This window comes from Carettochelys insculpta, chromosome 1 (genome assembly GCF_033958435.1).
Source record: "Carettochelys insculpta isolate YL-2023 chromosome 1, ASM3395843v1, whole genome shotgun sequence".
Lineage (NCBI taxonomy): Eukaryota > Metazoa > Chordata > Testudines > Carettochelyidae > Carettochelys > Carettochelys insculpta.
Genome location: NC_134137.1, coordinates 120285250 through 120307804, shown reverse-complemented (window position 1 = coordinate 120307804; position 22555 = coordinate 120285250). Strand labels below are relative to the sequence as shown.

Here is a 22555-nt window from a genome sequence, read left to right as displayed (position 1 = left end):
GCACTAGTTTGTTACCTTGATCTGGGAGTCTTGCTCCCAACTGCAGTGTATGCACAGCCAGCAAGGTTTTGCATGGGTGCTGGGATCTGCATTAATCGATGGTGAAATATCTCTTCTTGGCAGTCACTTGATAATGAGTAGGGTGTCTTCATGCCACCTGGGCCTTTGCCTTCAGAAGCTTATGCTCTAAAATATCTGTTAGTCTATGAGGTGCCACAGGACTTGTTGTTTTCTTCTTATTTTTGTGTTCGTTCATGGCTGATCAGCTGAATTCTGGAACTGCAGATTTTATCACAGAAGAGGCAGGTGTTGGTAGCTGTTGGAAGGATGCAGTGCAGTTTTTGACACTCTTGTTCTTCTCTACCTGTCCTCATCTGCACTCTGACAGGACCTCTCAAATTGCACTACCCCCTAACGGATTACCATTCTCCACTGGGCATGGTCTTGGGCAAGATTCTCCCAAGTGTCGTCCACCAATGCTGCACTTTTTCATGTGTGCCTTTAGCATGTCCTTATCGCTTCCACTCGCCCCCAGTGCTCCTCTGTCCTTCCTCCAAATCAGAAAACTGAATCTGTTTCGGGAAGCACTAGACCAGACATCTGAACTACGTGACCAGTCCAACAAAGTTGTTGATGAATGGTAATGGTTTCAGTGCTGGTCATGTTCAGCTCTTCCAGGACACTAGTGTTCGTGTGCTCATCTTTCCAAGAGATATCTGAGATTCTCCTGAGGCAGTGTTGATGATATTGGTTCAAGTGCCTTCAGATGATGCTTTTATGTTGTCCAGGTTTCACATGCGTATAGTAGCATTGGAGCAACCATTGCATGGTATACAAGGAACTTTGTCTTGGGATAGATGTCCTGGTTCTTGAAGACCTTTTGTCTCAGGCAGGCAAAAGCAGAGCTTGCATGGCTCGGACAGTGCTGGATTCTGCATCAAAGTCAACTTTAGTGGAAAGAGGGATTCCAAGCTAAGGGAAGTGCTCCACATTTTCCAGCAGTTTTCCATTGACTTCAGTAGAAGGTACATGAGATTGTTCCTTCGGTAAAGATTGGTGGAGCACCTTGGTCTTCTTGATGTTCAGTGTGAAGTCAAGATTCTCGTATACTTCAGTGAATGCACTCAAGATGGTCTGAAGGGCTGTGGGAGAAAGAGTAACAACCATATTGTCATCTGCGTGCTGGAGCTCCATGATGGAGGTTGTGGAGGTCTTTCTTTTAGCCCTCAGTCTTCTGAGATGGAAAAGCTTTCGGTTCATTCTACAGACAATGTTCACACCATCTGAAAGCTTACCATCAATGAGATGAAGGGTCATGGAGATAAAGATGTAGAACAGTGATGGGACAATGATGCGGGCTTGCTTCTTATGACCTCAAACGGGTCGCTTTGGGATCCGTTTTTGTTCAATACTGTGACAGTCATGTTGTGAAGCAGCCTTAAAATGCTAATGAATTTTTTGGGACAACCAATCTTTGAGAGGATGGTCCACAGGGCACTACAACTGACTGAGTGAAATGCTTTGGTCAGGTCAATGGAACTCATATATAAGGCGTGGTTGTGTTCACAACATTTTTCTTGCATGTGCCAGGCAGTGAAAATCATGTCTGCTGTTCCTTGGGGTGGTTGGAAGCCACACACTGGGATTCTGGGAGAATTTCTTCTGAGAGTGGCAGGAGTTGGTGTGCAAGGATTTTCCCTGCTGTTGCCAGGAGGGAGATGCCACAATAGTTTTCACAGTCTGACTTGTCGCCCTTCTTGAAAAGACTGGCAGTCAGTGTGTCTCTGAAACCTTGTGGCATCTGCTCCCTATTCCAGATCTTGAGACTCAGAAGGTAGAGCTGTTCGTGGAGCTCTGGTTCACTTTCTTTGAAGACTTCAGTGGAACTTCCGTCTGGTCCGGTTGCCTTGTTGTACTTCATCGCTTTGATGGCAGTGTGGACCTCACTCAGGATAGGAAGCATTGAAAGATCTCTTCTAGGTGGCTGCTGAGGGATTTGGTCAAGGCATTCTAAGACCATGGTGGAGGGGCAGTTCAAGAACTCATTATAGTGCTCCCTTCAGTAAAAAGCAACAGCTTTGTTGTCTTTACAGAGTTGGTACCATCCTTTGGTCTTAGGGGACTGACTCCATGGTTTCTTGGTCCATAAACGGTTCTGGTACCACTGAAGAAACTTCTTGTGTCATTGATGTCTGCAAGATGGTGGAGTTATTGTGCCTTCTCAGTCCACCACTGTTTTTTCAGAGTCCTTGTTTTATGCTAAACTTCTGCCTTTGCCTTGGCATGCACTTCACTCTTTGTTGTGCAATCGATGTCACTTTGCCAGGCTCTAAAGGCTTTCCTTTTTGCCTCAATCAAGCGTTCAATTTGCACTTTGTTCTCATCAAACCAGTCCTGATGTTTCCTGGTCTGGTGTCCAGTGATTTCTTTACAAGCTCCAGTGATGGCATTTTTCAATGGACACCGGCGTTCTTCCATGTCTTCAGGGTATACTCTTGGCAGTGCCCTTTGGAGCACTGTGTGAAAGTCACTTTGTCCAAAGGGGTCCTTCAAGCCTAGTACATTGATGTTCCATTGGATCTGTTTCCTCGGACTTCTCTGTTTGGTGACAGTCCTATTTGCCATTGTGGATTGAATAAGGCAGCGATCAGTCCAGCAGTCGTCAGCACTAGTTGTGGCGCATGTGAAAAGGACATCTGCCGATCCCGAGCACAGACAATGACATAGTCTATAGGTGCCAGTGCTTCGACTGAGGGTGTTGCCGTGACATCTTAAATTTGTTTTTCTAGGAGCACAGGGTGTTTGTGATGATGAGCTTGTGTTCCACACACGTTGTAAGGAGGAGCACTCCTTTGTAGTTGCTGTCGCTGATTCTTTCTTTCCCAGTGGTAGTTTGCCAGAGATCTGTGTCTCTTCCAACCGTGGCATTGAAATCCTCCTGAGAGAATAATCTTGTCGTCTTTGGGCACGTCTTTCAGACTGTGTCCAGTTAGGTGTAGAACTTCTCCTTCACATCATCTTTAGAGTCTAGGTTAATGCATAAGTGCTGATGACAGCTGCGTGTTATTTGGTAAGCTTTAAGTAGAGAGTCACGAGATGCTCATTGATGCTGACAGGGACTTCAGATAGGATCTTTGTCAGCTTGTTTTTGGTGGGAAATTCTACTCCGTTAACTTGTTTTTCTTCTTCTGGGATTCCTTTCCAGAAAAATGTGTACCTTCCGCCTTATTCTCTTAGTTATTCTTCTTCTGGTCTATGCGTTTCTGCCAGGGCAGCTATATCCATGTTGAATTGTAGCAGCTCGCAGGCAATAATTGCGGTGCATCTTTTGGGTCATTTTGCTATCTGGGGTGTCCTTTCAAGTCTGAATATTCCATGTTCCAAAGTTTACTGTTTCATTTCAACCACATGGAGGTGAACCCATTGGACATGGTTATCTAGTCGGGGGATTGAGGTGGATTATGTTTAGGGCATCTTTTCTAGCCCCTTCCTCACATGGGGTGAATAGAGTGGATCCTAAATAGGACTGCTGAGTTGCGAATGCAGTGGTCAGACCTTTCTACCACCTCATTGATTGAAATGGAATGACTGGTACATACATCCACCACCTACATACTGGCTCATGACTAAAAGCTTCCAGACGTCACACTCATGCTCTCGTCGTCAGTCAGTGTTGGGCTTAAGTTTAGGAGAGCATTACATGGAGGAAGACGCCTGTGCGTGACTTCTTTTAATGTGGGGGTCTGTTGCACTGCAGCCACCATGTTTCTTGACGGATAGAAACTCTGGTCCACTGGCATGGAATCCATGACAACTCCAGAGTCTCCTGTCCACTGCAGCCTTCGTCTGCCTTCACAACCATTGTAGCATAACCCTTGCTAGCCTCCACCTGTTCTGCCGTTGAGGACTCATAGGATTGTTCTCTGTCTGGACCCTCTCCCTGGATCTTGTCACCATGGGTAACCCTGCTGGGACAACGAGACTACCTGTGGCACCGCCCTTGGGTTCATTGGTTCAAGGTGTTGTGGTGAGTGGGCTTGTGTGACCAACCAAATGTATTTGCTATACAGAGTCTCTTCTATCAAATATAACACACTCTTATTTAAGCATCTTAATGAGACATGTCAAAATTGATCAGTTCCATAAGAAGAGCCATAAGTTAAATATTAGCAGCCCAGGTTTCTATTTCTAGTTTCTGTGGTTTGTTAGTCATGTTTTACTGTGTTTAGGAAATGTTTTTTTCTCTTCTGTCGCTGAATGACAGATCCATACAACAGTAGGAAATTTAATATAGTAAATGAATCAGCATGCTGGTAAATGCATGAAGTAAAAGCATGAACTGTAAAAAGTACTTAATCTCTATTTACAACGGCATTTATACCAATATGAGGTAAAGTCTGTGGCTTTTTAAAATTGATGATGTTCTTTTACATTATCTTTGAAACTTAAGATGCCTGATGACAGAGCTAGATATTTAACTGTAATAACAAAATCATACTATATCTCACTGTCAAAATTGTCTTCAGATTATTCACCTGCATTTTAATGGTTTTTAATCTTTTCTATTTGTTAAGCATTTTGCATCAAACTTTGTTAATCATACTCTGAACATCAAGTCAACAGAGCTGAACTCAGTGTATATTGACCAGTATTATCTCTAATTTTTTCCATCCACGTGCAGGATAGAGTCAAATACCGTCCAGCTGATTATCAGAGCCTCCACAGTCGTCAGCATGTATTTCTATTGTTGTGTACAACCACGCATGCCTTGGTGCAGATAACATTTATTTTACCCGTGGATTGAAAAATTTAAAGGGGACACTGGTGGCTGCCCAAGCACACAACTTACAGAGTACACTGATGCAGACTATACTTAACTGTTTAATAATGCTCTATTTCTTCAGTGAAATTCTTAGGTGACTTCAGAGCTAATTTGGTTTCTGTTGCTTATTTAGAAGTGGTAATATATTTCCCTGATGTGTGTAGAAAAGAATAGTGCTAAGTGTCTAATCCTGTATCCCATCAAAACCTAAAACTCTTACTAGACTTAAATGAGTTCACAAAGATGCTCTGGTCCACTCTTGTAGCTCCTAGTTAAGAAAAATTTCCTATTGAACTAAAGTGGAGGATTTTTCTGAGTGGGAGAGGCATAATTTAATCTTATATTATTAGATTGTGTTTTTAAATGCTGATATTCATGTGAAATACACTTGAAAGTTCTTATTAATTAAACCCAAACTGCCATTCCTTTCAACAACTGCAATACAGTAAAATATTCAAAGTTCAATTTATGGCTGCAAGTGTCCTTTTTATTCACTGGTGTCTTTCTATTGTTATATAACGTTTCTAAATTATGTTGCCATCAGAAAGGCAGAGATCACTGATCTGATCCACTTTGTACAACTAAGGAAAAATAAAGGTATTTGGTTTTTCCTATTGAAGAATTTTAATGTGTCTCCCCAACTTAAAGTCCCCGGGAATAATGTATGTGAAGTTAATATTTGCAGAGTCATTGATAAGAATGAGAAGGTAATCACAAGATGATGATTTTTATTAGCTATGTGGCGATATGTATTACAGGGATAAGGCTAAATCTTGTTCCTTTTAAGTGTGTAATTTTTTTCTTAACTTTCTTTTGTAGGTTCTAGAAGCCATTGACTCCAGAGATGGATTGTTTTGTGCAGAATTGGTGTCATTTAAGCATCCACATGTCGCAAACCCCAGGCTTCAGGTACAAGAATCAGTTACACTAACAAATCAAGGTCCCGGTCTTACAAGGTGAGGTGCACCGACAGACCTCCATTAATTTCAGAGGGGCTCTGACAGGGTCCATGGATTTGCTCATTTGCATGACATTTATGGGGGCATAGATGGAAAAATTCAGGTTGTTCTGAAGAAAGTAACAGAAAAGGATGGTGTTCAGAACAAACATGCAGGCACAAATGAAAACCCAAACTCTCTTTCTCCAGGAAGGAGAGCCTAGTTTGGGGAAAAACACTTTCTGTCATTTCTCCTATAAAGAAAGAAGATTCACAAAATATAAGTGAACAATAGTTCTGTAGCAAGAACTCATAAAACTGTTAGAATTTAATCAAGTTATAGGTTATCTATTGAATGTTTAAACAAGCTGTAGACTTCAACAGAGAATGACATGCTTAGCATCCATTTCTCCTCTTTCCTTCCATAGCACAACTTAACACAATTGCCAGATGCTTTCCAGAGAAATACAGTGAAACATGCAAATTTTTATATTAATGATTTTATACTTCACAGTGAGCTCTATTATTGTAACTATCTTAAATGTCTCTTCTTCTTTCCCTTTCATATGTATTGTCTCATTTTATTCTTTTTCTTTTATTGGGGGGGGGGGAAGTTTGACAACCCAGAGCAGTGCATGTTTCTGGTTTGCTTTTCCCTTCTTCAGGGGTTTTTAGACTCCCCATCCGTTGGCCATCTACATTTCCCCAATCTGACCCACAAAATATTTTGAAAAAAATTATTTAATCAGACCTGCACAGATGCCATCCCAGGGCAGGAGTGGGTGTACTCAGAGATTCACCCATGCACACAGCTCCCAATGGCCCCCAGACCCCCAACCCCCACATAATCCCAGCTGCAGAGTGCCCCTTGGTTTGGGAAGCCAGGCTGGTTGCCTGCACTGTGATGTGTACTGTGCTGGCCAGGGAGCCACCTGAGCTGATGCACTTCTGCAGCTAGCTGGGTTGGGCTGGTGGGTTTCACTTTCAGTTATTCCAGGTGGGAGGGGTGCACGATCCCAGTGCAAGGATGCTGATGCTACTGTGGGGCCAGCAGGACCCCAGTGCGAGACTGTCTATTAGTGAGTGCAGGAGGGATCCCAGCACAAGGATGTGGATGTTAGCACAGTCTGGGGGAGACATCCCAGCCCAAGGACATAGGGATGTCAGATTGAGGACTCAGTTTCATGTCATTTGTAGGATCATGGTCTCTTTCTGGGCTCGTGGGCACAGGGGAGGCCCTATCAACTTGCATATACTGTATTCCCAACTCCAGGAGTTCAAAACTCATGAATCAGCCCCCCAACCCCTCCAGAAAGATAGTGGCCTCTTGAAATCGCAGATAAAAACATACTTGTGAATGTTTTTATTTGGTCTCAGGTGTTTGAGGTCTTTGGCTGAACAGGTAAGGTATACCTGCATAAGGTATCAGGTAGTAAAGTTCCCAGATCTGGCTTAATTTTAATAAAGCGGCTGGTGCTTTTCGGGAGCGGGGAGAGGGACAGGACAGGACAGCTAAGCCCCAATACGGGAGGCCTCTGATCAAATCAAAGGAGTTGGCATCACTGATATCTAATATGCCTCACAAAATGAGTTAGTGTCACAGTGTACACTCATGGACAGGATGCTCTGCACACATTTCCCATGGGCCACAGGGATGTATTGGCAGTGGCATGGAACTAGCAGCTGGAAGCCACTCTAGCCCTGCTGCGCTGTTTCTGGCAGGTTTAAATCACCCTGGAATGAGAGATGAGGCCAGGGGACATGTGGGTGTGGGGAGAGCGTGGACCAGCAGAAGGGGCCAGGAGACACATGGGAGGTAATGCACAGAGACCCCTGCCCTCCCTCTGGAGCGCTGTCAGAAGGGGTGCTCACTGTCCCACTAGAAACGTTTGAGGACTGGCACTGGCCCTAAGGCAAAATGAGTTTGAGACTTCTGTGGCCTGGTTTGTCTGTTGCTCCTGATTCATAGCATGATTTTTATCCTTCCTTCTACATTTCCTTAGTATTGATGCTCCTTAATTTTCTATTTTTCCTTTATAGTGTGTATAATTGTTAATATTCTTGTATAGCCAAGACTTCTATGTGTAAAAATGCTAGCTGAATAGAAAATGCATTTTTTTCAAATTTTAGTGCAATTTTATACATTTAATATTCTGTTGAATTTTCCCCCCCTTCCCCTATAATTAGCTCCCATCTCCAGAAGAAAAATGTCAACAAGTTCTGGAGCCACCATATGATGAAATGTTTGCTGCTCACTTAAGGTAAAGATGATCTGAAGATGAAAGTTTGAAGTTTTAAATATTCAGCTAGGCAGTAGTTCCATGAATTGATCTGATTGATTTGAAAGGGCACTAGCAACTTTGAATCACACCTCTGTCTGAAAATTTTGTATCTACTATTGTAAGGAATCCCTAAAATTGCTGTAAATAAATGTTACAGGAAACATTGATTTTTTTTTCCTGTTTTGTTTTGTTTTGTTGTTTTTTAGTTTATGCTCTAGTCTTATTAATAATGCATGTCCTTTCCCAGGCCCTGCAAAAGCATGTTTGCTTTTAGTAGCAATATCAGACATGAAGAACAAACAGCAACAGGGGCAAGAGACGTTCCTTAAATAGGAAAAGGCAGGGCTCTCGCATGCATTTTTAGTATCCAGAAGATTTCTTCACTGCTTTTTTCAAACTGAGTAGATGCTAAGTTGTTCTTGTCTTTTTTTCTGTCATTTCAGGAATCTTACAAATTTATCCATCTCAGTTATATAGAATAATAGTTGTAGAAAGGTCATTTGAAACTGAGTTCAGATCTATTGCTGCATAATGTATTGTGTTACTTGTCGGTTTGACGTTGCCACTCAGTATTGAATTAAAATATTTAGTGCTGTTTAAGAATGCGTCTAAAAAGAAGCTTGTTACTAACATGAAAGTGCAAAGCCTTAATTTAGTTAGTGAAAAAAGGCTAATATATTAAGCTAAACTTCTAAGTATAAAACAGGTTTTCAGTGTTCCCCATAATGCTTTTCCTTTTGACAGATGTACTTATGCTGTTGGGAACCATGACTTTATTGAAGCTTACAAGTGCCAGACAGTTATAGTGCAATATCCTTTTCCATTGGTTCATTTGAGAGCTCATAAAAGCATGCATGTGGGATAACTTTTTCTTCGGGGCAGGGGGGTGGACAGGCAGGTAGGGACAAAATTCTTTCAACTGTGATGGAATTAAAAAATACAATTTTGTTTAGAAAAATGAGAGAGAGCACTATTTAAACTTGTAACTGGTGAAATCCAAATAAAATTTCCCCTTTCTCCTCTCCACATGGGTCAAAAAAGTATCACTTGCCCCCAAGTCAGAGAATTAGTTTCCTACCGGCGTTCCACACGTAATGCAGCATGGGCCGGGGGGGGCGGGGGGCACAATGATATTGCAAAGACCCATTGTCTTGTTCCCTTCCTTGGGCCTGTCCCATTCCCATGTGTTATGCTCTGTGCTTCCGCAGTCAGGACAAAGGAAGTAGCATTTAGTAGAGCTGTACTCATGTCTTACATTCCCCTACACTCCTTGGTGCTTGATCTGATCTTTTTTGGAGTCTCCTACACTCAGAAACAAGGGTATGCCATTTAGACTCTTATACCTGTCCCCAGGGGTCACTTTTTGTAAATTGTGTCATTGTGTTTTCTTAAACATAACACATCGTTCCTGCGAGCATTTCAGGCCCATAAAGAAGAAAATTGGTAAGTACTCTATAAATGTTACATTATTAGCTAAGCCAGTACGTAGACCTAGATGATTGCTACTCTTATATTTCATCCAAAAATACAACTAGAGTTCAGTTAAGACAGCACCATAAAAATAACTCATTTATCAGTCATGATTTGTTTCTTTTATGTACACTAGTAATGTACTAACTAAAACTGTTATGTCACTCTCGCTTTTGAATTTACATAAGGGACTCAAACCCAATATCTGTTCATTTGTCTATTTGTCCAATAGCTTACACATTCAAATTGGGCTTGTTTACACTAGCTCCCTACTTCGAAGGGAGCGTGGTAAGTAAGGTGCCGGGAGATTATTAATGAAGTGCTGTGCTGTATATGCAGGACTTCATTAAGCTGATTCTGCGCCCCCATGGCAACTTCCAAGTGTTAAACTTCAAAGTGCCAGCTCAAGTGTAGCCGCGGCTCAGCCGCCAGTACTTTGAAATGCTCTGGTAACTTCCAGCTCCCTTTACTCCTCAGAATTGTGAGGAGTAAAAGGAGTTGGAAGTTGCCCGGGCACTTCAAAGTCTACATGCGAGCAGGCATTTAGAAGTTTAATGCTTCGAAGTTGCCATGGGGGAGAATCAGCTTAATGAAGTGTTGCATATGCAGCACAGCATTTCGTTAATAATCTCCTGACACCCTACTTACGATCCTCCCTTCGAAGTATGGAGGTAATGTAGACACAGCCATTGTTTAGTAAACATACTTTTATTTCCCTTTAAAGCATTGAGTGTAGCTTAATGTTCTGTTTGACAGATTATCACCTGAAGATAAATTTAAATGCTTTATTCATTTACTGCAAATAAAGATGTATGAAACACTTACCTTTTAAAGACATTTTTCTATTAAAATGTGATTTTATAAGATTTTAAGGAAAAGAAAGTGGATATATAGGAAATTTTATACCCATCAGGAACACTTAACTCTGTATGGACTAGAAAATTAACTTGCGCCTTTATTCTGCAGTATGGGTTTTGTTGCTTACATAATTTTATTTGCTTCATAGGGCTTTGCCTATTATGTATGCCGTAGCACTTGACCTTCGCATTTTTGCTAATAATGTAAGTAGACCTGAAACTTGAATTTAACAATTTCATGTACTCAGTAAGGAATTTGACTGTGAAGTGTCTTAAGATTAAGCAAAGGCTGAAAGTTTCTCTCTGTTCTTCCTTTTAATAGAATAAAATTTAAATATTTTTGGGAGTTTTCTACATTTTCAAATATATTGATTTCAATTACAATACAAAGTGTACACTGTTCTCTTTTTTTATTACAAACATTTGCACTGTAAAAATCAAAAACATGTTAGGTCACCTAATATAAGTATTTTAGTGAGCATAAAATTGAATTTACAAGTGTTACTTCCGGGGAACTTGTGATCTGAAAAATTAGAAATTCTTTAAAATTCTGTAAATTTCAAATAGTGTGACTTGGTAACTCATTTCAGAATACCTGTCAGCCAGTTTATCTGTAGCTGTACAGACACACACTCACACAAACTGGCCCAGGAACAGAGAATTTAAGAAGTCTCTACAACAACCAGTTCCTGTTTCTCTGCCCCTCCAGAGCCCAGCTGATGGGTCAGACACTCGCAGCCCTTCCCCTAGCCAGGCTCCTGCCACCAAGCCTCAGCACTCATGCCTACCCCATCTCCCAGAGACTAGCTGTGCAGCATCTGTCTCTCTCCAGCCCAGACACATCCCCTATCCTCCTAGAGCCCACGGAGCCAAATGGAGAAACAGCCTCATAATGGGTCTCGGGTTTGCGTGGAGTTTCCTATATGCCACTGCCACCTTCCTTCTGGTGTGCTAGGAACTTTCCAGTTCCCTCCCTCTGCCCCTAGGTTTGTCTTCTATCAGTGTTTGTCTTTACTCCGCAGAAGATGGATGGAGTTCCATTTAGCACATCTGGCAGGGACATGCTAAATCGAACATTGAGGTCATCTCAGTCAATCCCAGTATTTCTCAGAGTCACAAGGAGTAAAGGACGGTGGAGAAAATTGTGGGGATGGTGGAGGAAATTGACGTAAGGTATATCCACTCCAGCTACGCAATTCTCGTAGCTTAAGTTGTGTATCTTCGGTCAACTGTCTCCTCTAACATAGACCTGCACTTCGTTAACTGTGGTCTGCTGAATCCAACTGCTCCTAGTTGTGGCCAACATCTCTGCATCCCATTTCTGTGGTGGGGGGAGGTAAAATTCTAGTTTCTTACACTTGCATTACTGTAAATTGCTTACTCTAACTACTTCTTATTTTTGGCACTGATCCTGGGAGGTTATGAGAACCTGCAAGTCTCTCACTGAAGTCAGTCTGGGTTTCTGAGGTGATGTGTGGTTCAGAAGAGCTCTGTGGGGCATGTCTTAATTGCCTCGGTATTGCTTTTACTCCCTGGCTTCTTGATTGGGTAGAATTTTCTTCAAGAAACTTTTTTTGAATTTGATAGGGTATGAAAATTCTCCAGAGTGGACCATGGTGATAGTGCATTTCAGTGGGGAAAATCTATTTCTGCCTGAAGAAGGAAATGGTCTGAACAGGGGAAAAGAGTAGTTTCTATGTTAATGACCACACCTAGTCTGAGGATCCAATCTTGATCAGGCTGTTTTTATATTTGGGCCCATTTATTACTTGTGAGAAACATGAAATGGAGGGTCTGCATGAGAATTTTTTGTCCATTGGTTTGCAGAAGTTTACAAACTAACTTGATTGGCACCATATGAGGCATTTGAATTGCTGTATCTTCAATAATAAGGCTTCACTTCCTTTTTATTTATTTATGTATTTATTTTTGCCCACTGGCATTTGTGTTTAGGATAGTTAAAAGTGGGGGAGAATATAAATGAGAGAAAATTAAAAACAATTTGCAAGGCAAACTCCAATTCCCACTTCAGCCATTGGTTTGTCTTTTGTTCATCCTCACTTAGGGTGTGTCTACACGGGCACAAATTTTTGAAATGGCCAAGCTAATGGCTATTTAGAAGATTACTAAGGAGGCACTAAACTGAATATTCAGTGCCTCATTAGCATTAGGACACTTCCAGCTGTGGCGCTTTGAAAGTACCACTTTCGAAAGTGCGCAGCTCGGCATGGCTACATGGGGCTTCTTTTCAAAAGAACCCCGCACCTTTGGAAATCCCCTTATTCTGTTAGCTGAGCAGAATAAGGGGATTTCCAAAGGTGCAGGGTCCTTTCAAAAAGGAGCCCCGTGTAGCCGTGCCAAGCCGCGCACTTTCAAAAGAGGCGCTATCAAAGCACCACAGCTGGAAGTGTCTTAATGCTAATGAGGCGCTGAATATTCAATTCAACACCTCATTAGTAATTTTCAAAATGGCCATTAGCATGGCCATTTCGAAAACTTGTGCCTGTGTAGACACACCCTTAGAGATAAAGTTCTACATTAGCGACTGTACCTTTTGCACCACTCCCATGTTACATTGCCGGCTCATGATTCATGAGCTTATCAGTATTTGGGGTCCTGTGACTGCCTGCAAATCTCAGCTTTCTTTTACAAGAAAAATTGCTGTCCTTCACAGTTGTTAGGGAGAACTTGAAAATGTGAACATTGAAAGCTCATACACCAGAGAGCAAATTTAGAAGAACCTAAATTAATTTGGGGGGGGAGAAGGCTAGGGTGCGCTAGGTCATGATTTTTTTGAACGCCTATAATTGACGATGCGGCAGGTGATGGCATTCAGCACTGTTTCAAAAAAAAAAGAAAAACTTTGAATTTCTTTTAAATAGCTCATTCTAAACTGTAATATTTTTAGCATGATATCCTTTGTAAAATTAAGGAAACATCTATCTTCACAATGACTTCAACTCTTAATGGGATCGATCATGCAAGCACTGTAGTAGAACTGATATCACGTGTCAGTAGTAAGATGCTGCCCAAATTTTAAATGTTTGAGTGCTGCATCAGAGCCCAGCCTTCCAGTACACCACACACCTCGTCCCAGGTTCTGAACACCTCCCCTTCTCATTTATTTTAGTTAGTGAGTAGAAGGGTGCTCAGAAACTCCTGAGAGCTATTTTAACACATACTACATGTTGTGGTGATAGATGTGAGGAATTTACCTCTTTACTGTGTTTAAAGAACTAGTCTACTTAACTGCATTTAAAATATGAGCCTGGACACAGAAATATGTGCTTTGTTTTACCCTGCGTTGCTAGGCTGATCAACAGCTAGTGAAGAAAGGGAAGAGCAAAGCCGGTGACATGTTGGAAAAAGCAGCAGAATTGCTGATGAGCTGTTTTCGCGTCTGCGCCAGTGACACGTGAGTGACAGATCTTTTCTCAATCTTGTGTTGGATTATTAAGAAACTTAAATAACTTTACCCATTTATTAAAGGGTAAGAACTAATTCTCTCTGCTAACCAAGGCCGTATGTGGGTCAGGGCAATCACTTTTGTTGCTTGCTTCTTTCTTCTTGTGCTGTGTTCTCTCCTGGATATCAGCTACAGCTGGAGAGGCTTCTCTTTGGACTTGATAGTTCCAGAAAGTGTTGCAGAGGAGATTAATTTATATCACAATTGTCCAAAGAAAACAGTTCACACTGGAATAGGACAGAAAGAGCTGAGTTTTCACATGCTGTCAAGCGGGACTGGGAGAGAGAGTTTTAATTGACTTCAGTTTTAATTTTTCTATTAACATTTTTTTAATGTTCTCAACATGGAGAAAAGGCTTCTTCACTCTTTCTCCCATTCCAGTATTGCAAACAGCTGCAATTTACATGTATGCAGAAAGCCACAGGCTGGGAATACCACTGTAATGAACCTCAACTGTGTATCTTATAACTTCTGTCATACAAAGGCTGTCCTCTGCCAGACTTTGTGCGGCAAAATTGTTTAAGCTTCTGTCATTTTCTTAAAATCAAGGGAAGTGCCTAAATAAAATACTTAATAATCACTCAGGTATTTCCTATTAACACAATCACTAGAAACTGAGGACATTTCCAGCTCAGTACAGTTAACATCCACAAAAGTCTACAATTTCTCTTCATACCTCTCAGATATAATATCAAAACACACTTAAGTTTCAGCTCCCTTTCAGTTCCATGTTGCAAGCACTCACACATGCACACATTATGTCCCTCCAAATCTCATCCAGGTATGCAACCTTAACTCCTGTCTGCATATTTGAAGAAGAAATAAACAGCAGTATGTAGAATTTCAGAGTAAAATGATGTCTCCCCCTAAGATATCTTTCATCTTGCTCTGATTGCGGCGGGGGGAAGGTATGCATTGAGTGAAATTCTGAGGAGGTGGATGTGCACACTGTTGATGACTGACTGTGTATTGGAAGTGTATACATGGTAAGACCTGTGTGTTGAGTTTGGAGTGATTACCCTTGTCTGACCAGGTGACTTTCTGTTTGTGCAGTGTTTGCACTGATGGGGAACGCAGTTGGGCAATCGTAAAATTAACAAGGGTTATTGGATGGAAATGGGCTTGCACTTACTGTTTTGATGAAGATTGTATGATCTAAAATTTACGAGGAATTTTTGGCCTGTTTTTTGTTTGGTAGTAATTTAAAAACATTTGTTTAAAATATGTACAAAAGACCCATGAAAGGAATTCATTCTAAAAAGCAAAATATGAATGTTCTTAAAACTTTTATTTCTAATGTTTTACCTTTTGTTAACAGTCGAGCTGGAATTGATGACTCCAAAAAGTGGGGCATGCTGTTTCTGGTGAATCAGCTGTTTAAAATCTATTTTAAGGTATGAGCCAAGTGTAGTAAGCTTGTTTTCTTTGTAGTTCATGTTCTAAATCAAGTCCCCTGTTTCTCACAAATGCTACATTAATATGCCTTTCAATCATACGACTTTTTTCCCTCAGATTAATAAACTTCATCTGTGTAAACCATTAATTAGAGCCATTGACAGCTCAAATCTGAAAGATGATTACAGCATGGCACAGAGAGTTACTTACAAATACTACGTTGGACGCAAGGCAATGTTTGATAGTGATTTTAAGCAAGGTACTGTATGTCAGTAGAACAATTTATAGTCTTGCTGCTGGGAATGAAGACCAGCTGACGTGTTTAATGTGTGACTCAAAACCTGTTGTGGAAAGCACAGTTGTGAAGCGTGACTTTCATGCCAGTAATGCGAAGATAAGATCAAGAGGGATTTGGTGCAGGCTCAACCAGATTAAACTGTGGTTTGTATTACAATTCTAACTGCAACGTGTATTCTGTCTTAAACTTTTTACATCGCCAAACCCTTCTTTAGTGTATGCTATATACATTTGGAACATATGTTACTAAAGTGTTTGCTAGGCAAGAGTCCAGCAATATGCTTTGATTTATGTATCTGGCAGATGTTTGTAGAACTTTAGTTTTTACTTACACGGCAGACTTTCAACAAACTCCCATACTATTTAGCTTCTTGCAGCATTGATTTTAAAGGCACGTTATGTGTATCTCGCCTAATTATTATATGATGCTTTTGGACAATGGCACTCAGATTTTCCAGACTGCTGGTCCTCTTTGAGGAGTCTGATTTGTCTTGCATGTGCTACGATTCACCTTACTTAAAAACTACTTGTTATAAAATCAGCAATACAAATACAAAAGCGTCACAGCACAGTATTACTAAAAAGTGGCACATTTTCTCATTTTTGCCTCAGCAGTTTGAGCACTGGCCTGCTAAACCCTGGATTGAGAGTTCATTCTGTGAGGAGGCCATTTAGGGGCCTGGGGTAAATAGATTAAAAAAAAAAAAGAGAGAGAATTGTCAGGGATGGTGCTTGGTCCTGCCAAGAGGGCAGGGGACTGGATTCAGTGACCTCTCAAGGTCCCTTCTGTCAGGTTCTGTGAGATATGTAGTATATGTAAATTAATTGGAATATAAATATTTTACTTGCATTGTATATAGAATAGTATAAACAAGTTGTGTGTCTGACATTTTAGTTTGTATTGACTTTGGTAGTGCTTTTTATGTAGCATGTTGTAAAACCAGGCAAATATTTAAATGAGTTGATGTATTCTCTGGAAGTGCTCTGAGTACCCCCAGGGGTACGTGTACTGTTAATTGAAAGGCACTGTGCAGCCTTCCTCCCTTAATGGTGAGTGCTGGAGCTATTTACTTTAGTACCCTATTTGTCAGGTTGCACAATGTAACCCCCTGCAAATAAGGAAACTTCCAGTCCTTTGCTTAGTGGTCTTTTTATAGTCACATGCACAAGTTGGGCATACGTTTACACATTCTGTGCTGTCTGAGCACCCTGAAGAAGAGCCCTGATGCCTAGGTTTGGAAAAAAGTCATAACATGTAGAAGCATAAATATCCTGAAATTCTCCCCCTTCTATAACAGTAGCACAATAAACAAACAATACTGAGCTGGACTTTTTTTTTTTTTTTTAAATAATGCAGTTATATTGTGTAACTGCTACATCTAAAACATAGAGAATCAACCTATCTTCTCGAGGACCTTTTGAAAGGAAACAGGTTTTAATGGTAATGTTCCATCTTCAGTGAAGCCAACAATTCTTAAAGCATTAATGTTTATATTACCCATTCAGTTAGTGGGTAGTGGAGATTGATTGATTGAGTTCCTGTGTGAATACTTACAGGTTATTGTAAATATGGGAGAAAGCATTCTGACAGGCTCAAACCATAGGGTAGTGCTACAGTTATACATATAATCAAACAATACTAGGTATGTTTAATCCGTTTTTGCTGTTGATCTCTGTTACCAACAGCAGTGCTAATCCTATTTCTGTGTCTGCAGCTGAAGAGTATCTGTCATTCGCCTTTGAGCACTGTCACCGCTCTAGTCAGAAAAACAAAAGGATGATATTGATTTACCTTTTGCCAGTAAAAATGTTATTGGTAAGTGGTTTAGTTTTCTACTTCCAGATCAGTCTGTGTGGAACAAATGACCAAACTGACACATAATGTTGTAAGACTTCTGCTGATTTCTGTGCAGAAATTGTCTGGAGCTCAGTTCAGAGCAGGAGTCGGCTCATGCAGATCTCGTATGGGCAAGGCTTGGGAAGAAGGTCTGTCAAGCACATACCTGAAACTCTTAAATAGTGACTTAACTGTGGAAAAGGGAGAAAATGTTATTTGAACTTGTAAATTATCTCCTTAAGTAATAAAAAGCATGATTCCCCACAGCTCCTAATTCCCACTTCCGTTCCTAGCTTCATACTGACAAAGGCACCTATAGCAGTTTCAGTGGTGCCATTTTAGTGTCCAAAGGCAGGTCTGCACTAGACCTGTAAGTCAATTTCAGATACACAGTTCTAAGTACAGCAATTGCATAGCTGGAGTCAGTGTATCAGAAATCAACTTATTTGACTGTCTTCACTAAGAAAGGGTGATGGGAGTGTTTCCTCGGTATCGCCAATTGTCGACCCCAGAGAGATTGTGGGGTTTTTTTGTTGTTTTTTTTTTGCCTGTCTACCAGACGTGCAAACTTGAACTCTGGCAGATCAACCCTGACCAGCTTGATCTTCACAGAAGGGAATACAAGCTCTTTAAGAGGAGCGCAGGATTATAGCTCCATAGCATTCCCCTGTGTAGCTGTGGAGGGATACAGAAGTGCAAGGGCAGCTCCTTCTATTTTTCCACCCCAAGAAGCAGTGTGTGCAAAAAGGCCTTCATAGTTTACTTGATTGGGTTCATAACCTGAAAAGGCAGGATTCCTTCCTGCTCATCATTTACCTGGTATGCATATACAGCCTCTAAAGATGGGTGCTGGACGAATTGACAGGTATAAAACCTCAATCCTGATGTTTGATGAATTCACTCCTTTCTTTTTTCAACAGTCTTGGAACTCCTTTGAGCAATCACGAATACCTATATTAAATAGGCAGTCTTGCAACGTGGGCTGGAAATGCCAAACCCATTATTAGTGACTTGAAATAGAAACCCAAGGTTTTTGATAACCAGATCCTTTAGTACAGTACCTTAAATTGCTGTCTTCTCTTTCTAGAACTGTTTTGCCAGATAGAAAGGCTAGCTTGGTAAGATCATAATAAGATGCCAAACGTTAAGCATATTTTAAAATGGCTCTTTGCTCACTGAGTACTAGTTAGGAACAGAACACAGAGTTCTCTGTTACATCTCATCTGATTCTCCAACCAGTGAAGGAGCTACCAGTGATAGCAGCCAAGCAAATGTCTTTCAGTGTTGACTGGATTGATGTGCAATGTAATCTTTGCTGTGTAAATTAAAATACGTATTCGTTTTTGGTAGTATATGTGGTTCAAAGCCACTTTTTTGGTAAATAATTGAGATTAAAAGTCTGCAAAGGGAAATTAGGGAAAATATGCCTGGTTATATAGTCAATAAGATTAATTGTGCTAAGACACATCAGCAGTAATTAGTGGTGTGCTGTAAGTTTTCTTTTTACAGAGTGGAGTGCAAAACAAGTAAAAAATTAGTAACAGTCTAACTCATGTGCAGCATAACCTACCCTGTTATGCAAGTTTTATAATCACTACCATATTTTTAATGTTTTTAAAACCCAAACTCCTATAATTGTCAGACAGTTTTGATGGTATGATTAGTGATGAAGTATGTTAGGGGCCAAAAAATACCTCCATTCGACTTTTTTTCTGAAAAGTAAAAAATATTTGTTTATAGATTAGTTTGGAAAGGTATTAAATTTATCCTGGAAATTTTTAACTCTGCTTACTTTTCAGGGCCATATGCCAACAGTTCAGCTTTTGAAAAAGTATGACCTCATGCAGTTTGCTGAAGTAACTAAGGCTGTGAGGTATAGTGTATTTAGTGCATTACATTTTTTTTTAAATAGCATTATGTGAAACATTTTATAGTATGTGAAAAATAATGAGGTTTCATCTTTCCAGCGTCAAACCTTCTCTTAATATTTTCATATTTTTGCCATTTTAGTGAAGGAAATCTCCTGCTATTGAATGATGCTTTGACAAAACATGAAACTTTCTTCATTCGTTGTGGTATCTTCCTGATTCTTGAGAAACTGAAAATCATCACCTACAGAAACCTTTTTAAGAAAGTGTAAGCAAAGTAGAAATCCTGCTGTGTAAGGTGATCTTCATTTGCTTTCATCGCAGAACTGAATTTAAAACATCCAGGGTCTCATTTCCTCCTTCTCCCTTACAAGCCAGAATTTAAGCAAAGTTAATTATAGTAGAAGGGTCCTTTTGCTCAGAGAAGCAAAATTGTGAGGTGATTGTACTGAAATAACAAAGGTATTTCTGTGTGCTTCTTTCAGATATTTGTTACTTAAAACCCATCAGCTGTCTCTAGATGCTTTTCTGGTTGCCTTGAAATTCATGCAGGTGGAAGATGTTGATATTGACGAAGTCCAGTGTATTTTGGCTAATCTTATATACATGGTAGGTGTTCACCATTCATTAGTTTTGTTTGGCAAACTGTAGTTGGTAGAAATCACTACACACAGCAGGAGGGTTCATTACAGGAGAGCATTAGTAATAGGGTTTTATTTTTGTGTGACTGCTTGTGCATTATATTTGTAATCATTTGTGCCTCCTTTGTATCTTATCACAGGGAAGATACGTACATGCTAATTCTTACCTTCTATATGTAAGGACTGCACTTGCCTTTCCATTATAAAGTCAGTCCTGGCCCATTTGCTAAAATCCAGAAACATAGTTTTAAAAAAACCTGGTAAATTATGAATGGGACGGAGGTAGCATATTTATGGACACAGGATTGCTAATTTGACATTTTAAAAATACAAATATTCCTCTAAGAGTTTACAAACTGTTTTGTTTTTTGTTTTTCCCCCCCCCCCCACATTATAGTAAATGAAAGGACAGACAAGTTAGTTTATTGTATTCTAGTAAGGGTCTAGTGCATATAAACTAAGATGAGTTAATTAAGCTCTGTGTTTAAAGGTTACGAAGACTTTTTGCTCTTATCATTGGGTAATCCAGGAATGGATTGGAAACTTATAGCCCTTTTCCTTATAATGATTAGAGCTTAAGATTTGTGACTACTTGAAAAGTTTGTCAAGAGCAGCAAATTCGAAGTTCGTGAGCATATTTAAGGTCTCTGTCTGGCAGAGCACTTACTTGTGTACTTAACTGTTTGAGTAGTGCCACTGACTTAATAAAAGTATATTTTATTTATTATTTGAAGTCAGTGAGACTACTCATGAATTTTAGGCTAAGGGCATGCACACATGGGTCAAGACTGTAGGTAGCAAAAAGAAAAATATTGCCAGTTTCTAATACTAAAACTTCTTTCTTTTTAACTCTGTAAGGGTCATATTAAAGGATATATATCTCATCAACATCAGAAGCTTGTGGTCAGTAAGCAGAACCCATTCCCTCCACTTTCTACAGTGTGTTGAGTTTATTGCACCTTTGCTGGAGGCGTGCTTATAGAAGACTACTTGTCAATGGAACTGCTTCTCCAATTGCTCGGTGGAAGTGGTTAATGACCTGGTTACATTCAGTGCTGGATTTGGGGGGGGAAAGTTGATGGCTCCTTTCCCAGTGGGATAGGGCCTGCCAGCTTAAGCAAGCACAGAACAAAATGTTCCCTTTTTTTAAAGTTACTTCAGGATTTGTAGGAACCATCGTGGTAGGAAAAGAAACAAGAACATTCCCAATTCATGTTGAAAAACCTGCCAGATTTCAGCAACAGTCTTTAAAAAGCCAGCCTCACCTGTTTCAAATGTCATGTGTGCTGATACTCCTTTATTTTCCCATAGCTGTTTCTGTCCTTACCTCTCAAAATCAAGTGCCCATCAGTGGCATTTAATCATTCCTCATGAGCCAAAGCAGTGCTTTATTTCACATATCCTTGACCTAACTCCTATTTATTTGAAGCTGCCTTTTTTTTTTTTAAATAATAATTTTGGTTGGGATACAACACTCTTCAAGCTCACTGTAAAAAATTCAGAATATGGGCCTGATAGATGCTGAACACTTGGCACTTCACTTTAATTTCAATAGGATTTATGAGTGTACAGCACATGCAAGATGTGATTACTATTGCTGTTCAGAATTGGGCCTTTCGTAACTATACTTAACACTTGTTGGAGTTTCCCCTTGAAGCATAATGCTGCAGTCAGGTAACCTCGCTGTGTTGGCTGTTCTGCCAGTGGGTCCGTTCTAAGTGTTCCATCAGTTTCTAATTGTTCCTCGTGCTGGTTGTTTTATAAAATAATAAAACAAATGTGATATTTTTCTCTTGATGGTGAGAGTGATAATTTTATTCCAAACTTTTTTTTAGCACCAACATACATCATCTAAGATAGTTGATAGTCTTTATAAAGAAAATGTCAACAAAATTATTCTGTTTTTTAAAAAAAAAATAAAACCACCTGTGAGATGAGTCGTTTCCTAGATTGATATTTTAATGAGATATTCAGGCTGCTTTCATTGTCCTATTAAATTCTGACTTTTTTTTTTTATTCTGTGCAGTAGTAGACCTGAAAGTTACAAACTCTGATTGTTTTGAAACTTGCATACAACATACTTTAATAGTGCTTGAAAATAGAAGTGGAGTTCTGATTTCAGTACAGGTTGCTTCTAATGTTGTTAAGGTGATTAGCTTTGACATGTGAGAGAGTCATTCACTTTATTATGTTTCCAACAAAAATTATTTGCATAGTTCAAAAATAAATTAACTCTAGTGGTGACATTATATTTAATTATCCATACACATATGGAAGTCACTTTTCTTAACTCCAGAGCCTTCCCCTGCTTCAAGAGTTACTGGGCAGGAAAGGCTCTGGAAGTGGAGACCCTATACTGTTTTGGTGTGTAGAGGGGAGTGTAGGATGTGTACACTGCCCTCCCCCACAACCCCAGGGGTTCTCGCATGCCTCTGTTCACCTAAGCCATGCCTCACCATTTAACCAATGTTAGTTGGGTATGGAGTGTGTGTATGCTACATGCTGCTATAAGTCATTTTTATAGTAGGGTGGTTCACAGATATATCTTTTGAAAGTGTCCTGTCAGCACTGTCCTTGAGGAAGTGTCATGTACAAAGAATATATATTTAATAGGTATTTGAGAGGGGATAATTAGAGTGTGTGGTACAGGGAAAGGGAGCTAAGCTGCTTTATTTTTTAATCC

At 40.1% G+C, this 22555-nt stretch overlaps 1 protein-coding gene across 4 annotated transcripts in view; it reads left to right on the top strand.

Annotated features, from left to right (window-relative positions):
- PCID2 (PCI domain containing 2) overlaps positions 1 to 21887 on the top strand; it is a 35582-nt gene extending 13695 nt beyond the window's left edge. For 3 of the 4 annotated variants that reach the window (XM_074990736.1, XM_074990735.1, XM_074990725.1), the window contains 13 exons: positions 5642 to 5731; positions 7947 to 8020; positions 8786 to 8853; positions 9445 to 9484; positions 10518 to 10572; positions 13680 to 13783; positions 15153 to 15228; positions 15347 to 15488; positions 17242 to 17342; positions 19163 to 19236; positions 19374 to 19499; positions 19717 to 19840; positions 20731 to 21887. In XM_074990736.1, the coding sequence (XP_074846837.1) occupies positions 5642 to 5731; positions 7947 to 8020; positions 8786 to 8853; positions 9445 to 9484; positions 10518 to 10572; positions 13680 to 13783; positions 15153 to 15228; positions 15347 to 15488; positions 17242 to 17342; positions 19163 to 19236; positions 19374 to 19499; positions 19717 to 19840; positions 20731 to 20820 (1164 nt within the window). In that variant the 3' untranslated portion in view covers positions 20821 to 21887. Of the gene's footprint in view, positions 1 to 5640; positions 5779 to 7946; positions 8021 to 8785; positions 8854 to 9444; positions 9485 to 10517; positions 10573 to 13679; positions 13784 to 15152; positions 15229 to 15346; positions 15489 to 17241; positions 17343 to 19162; positions 19237 to 19373; positions 19500 to 19716; positions 19841 to 20730 lie in introns of those variants that run through there. The other variant, XM_074990743.1, reaches the window with a different exon arrangement.
- Positions 21888 to 22555: the final 668 nt, after the last annotated feature.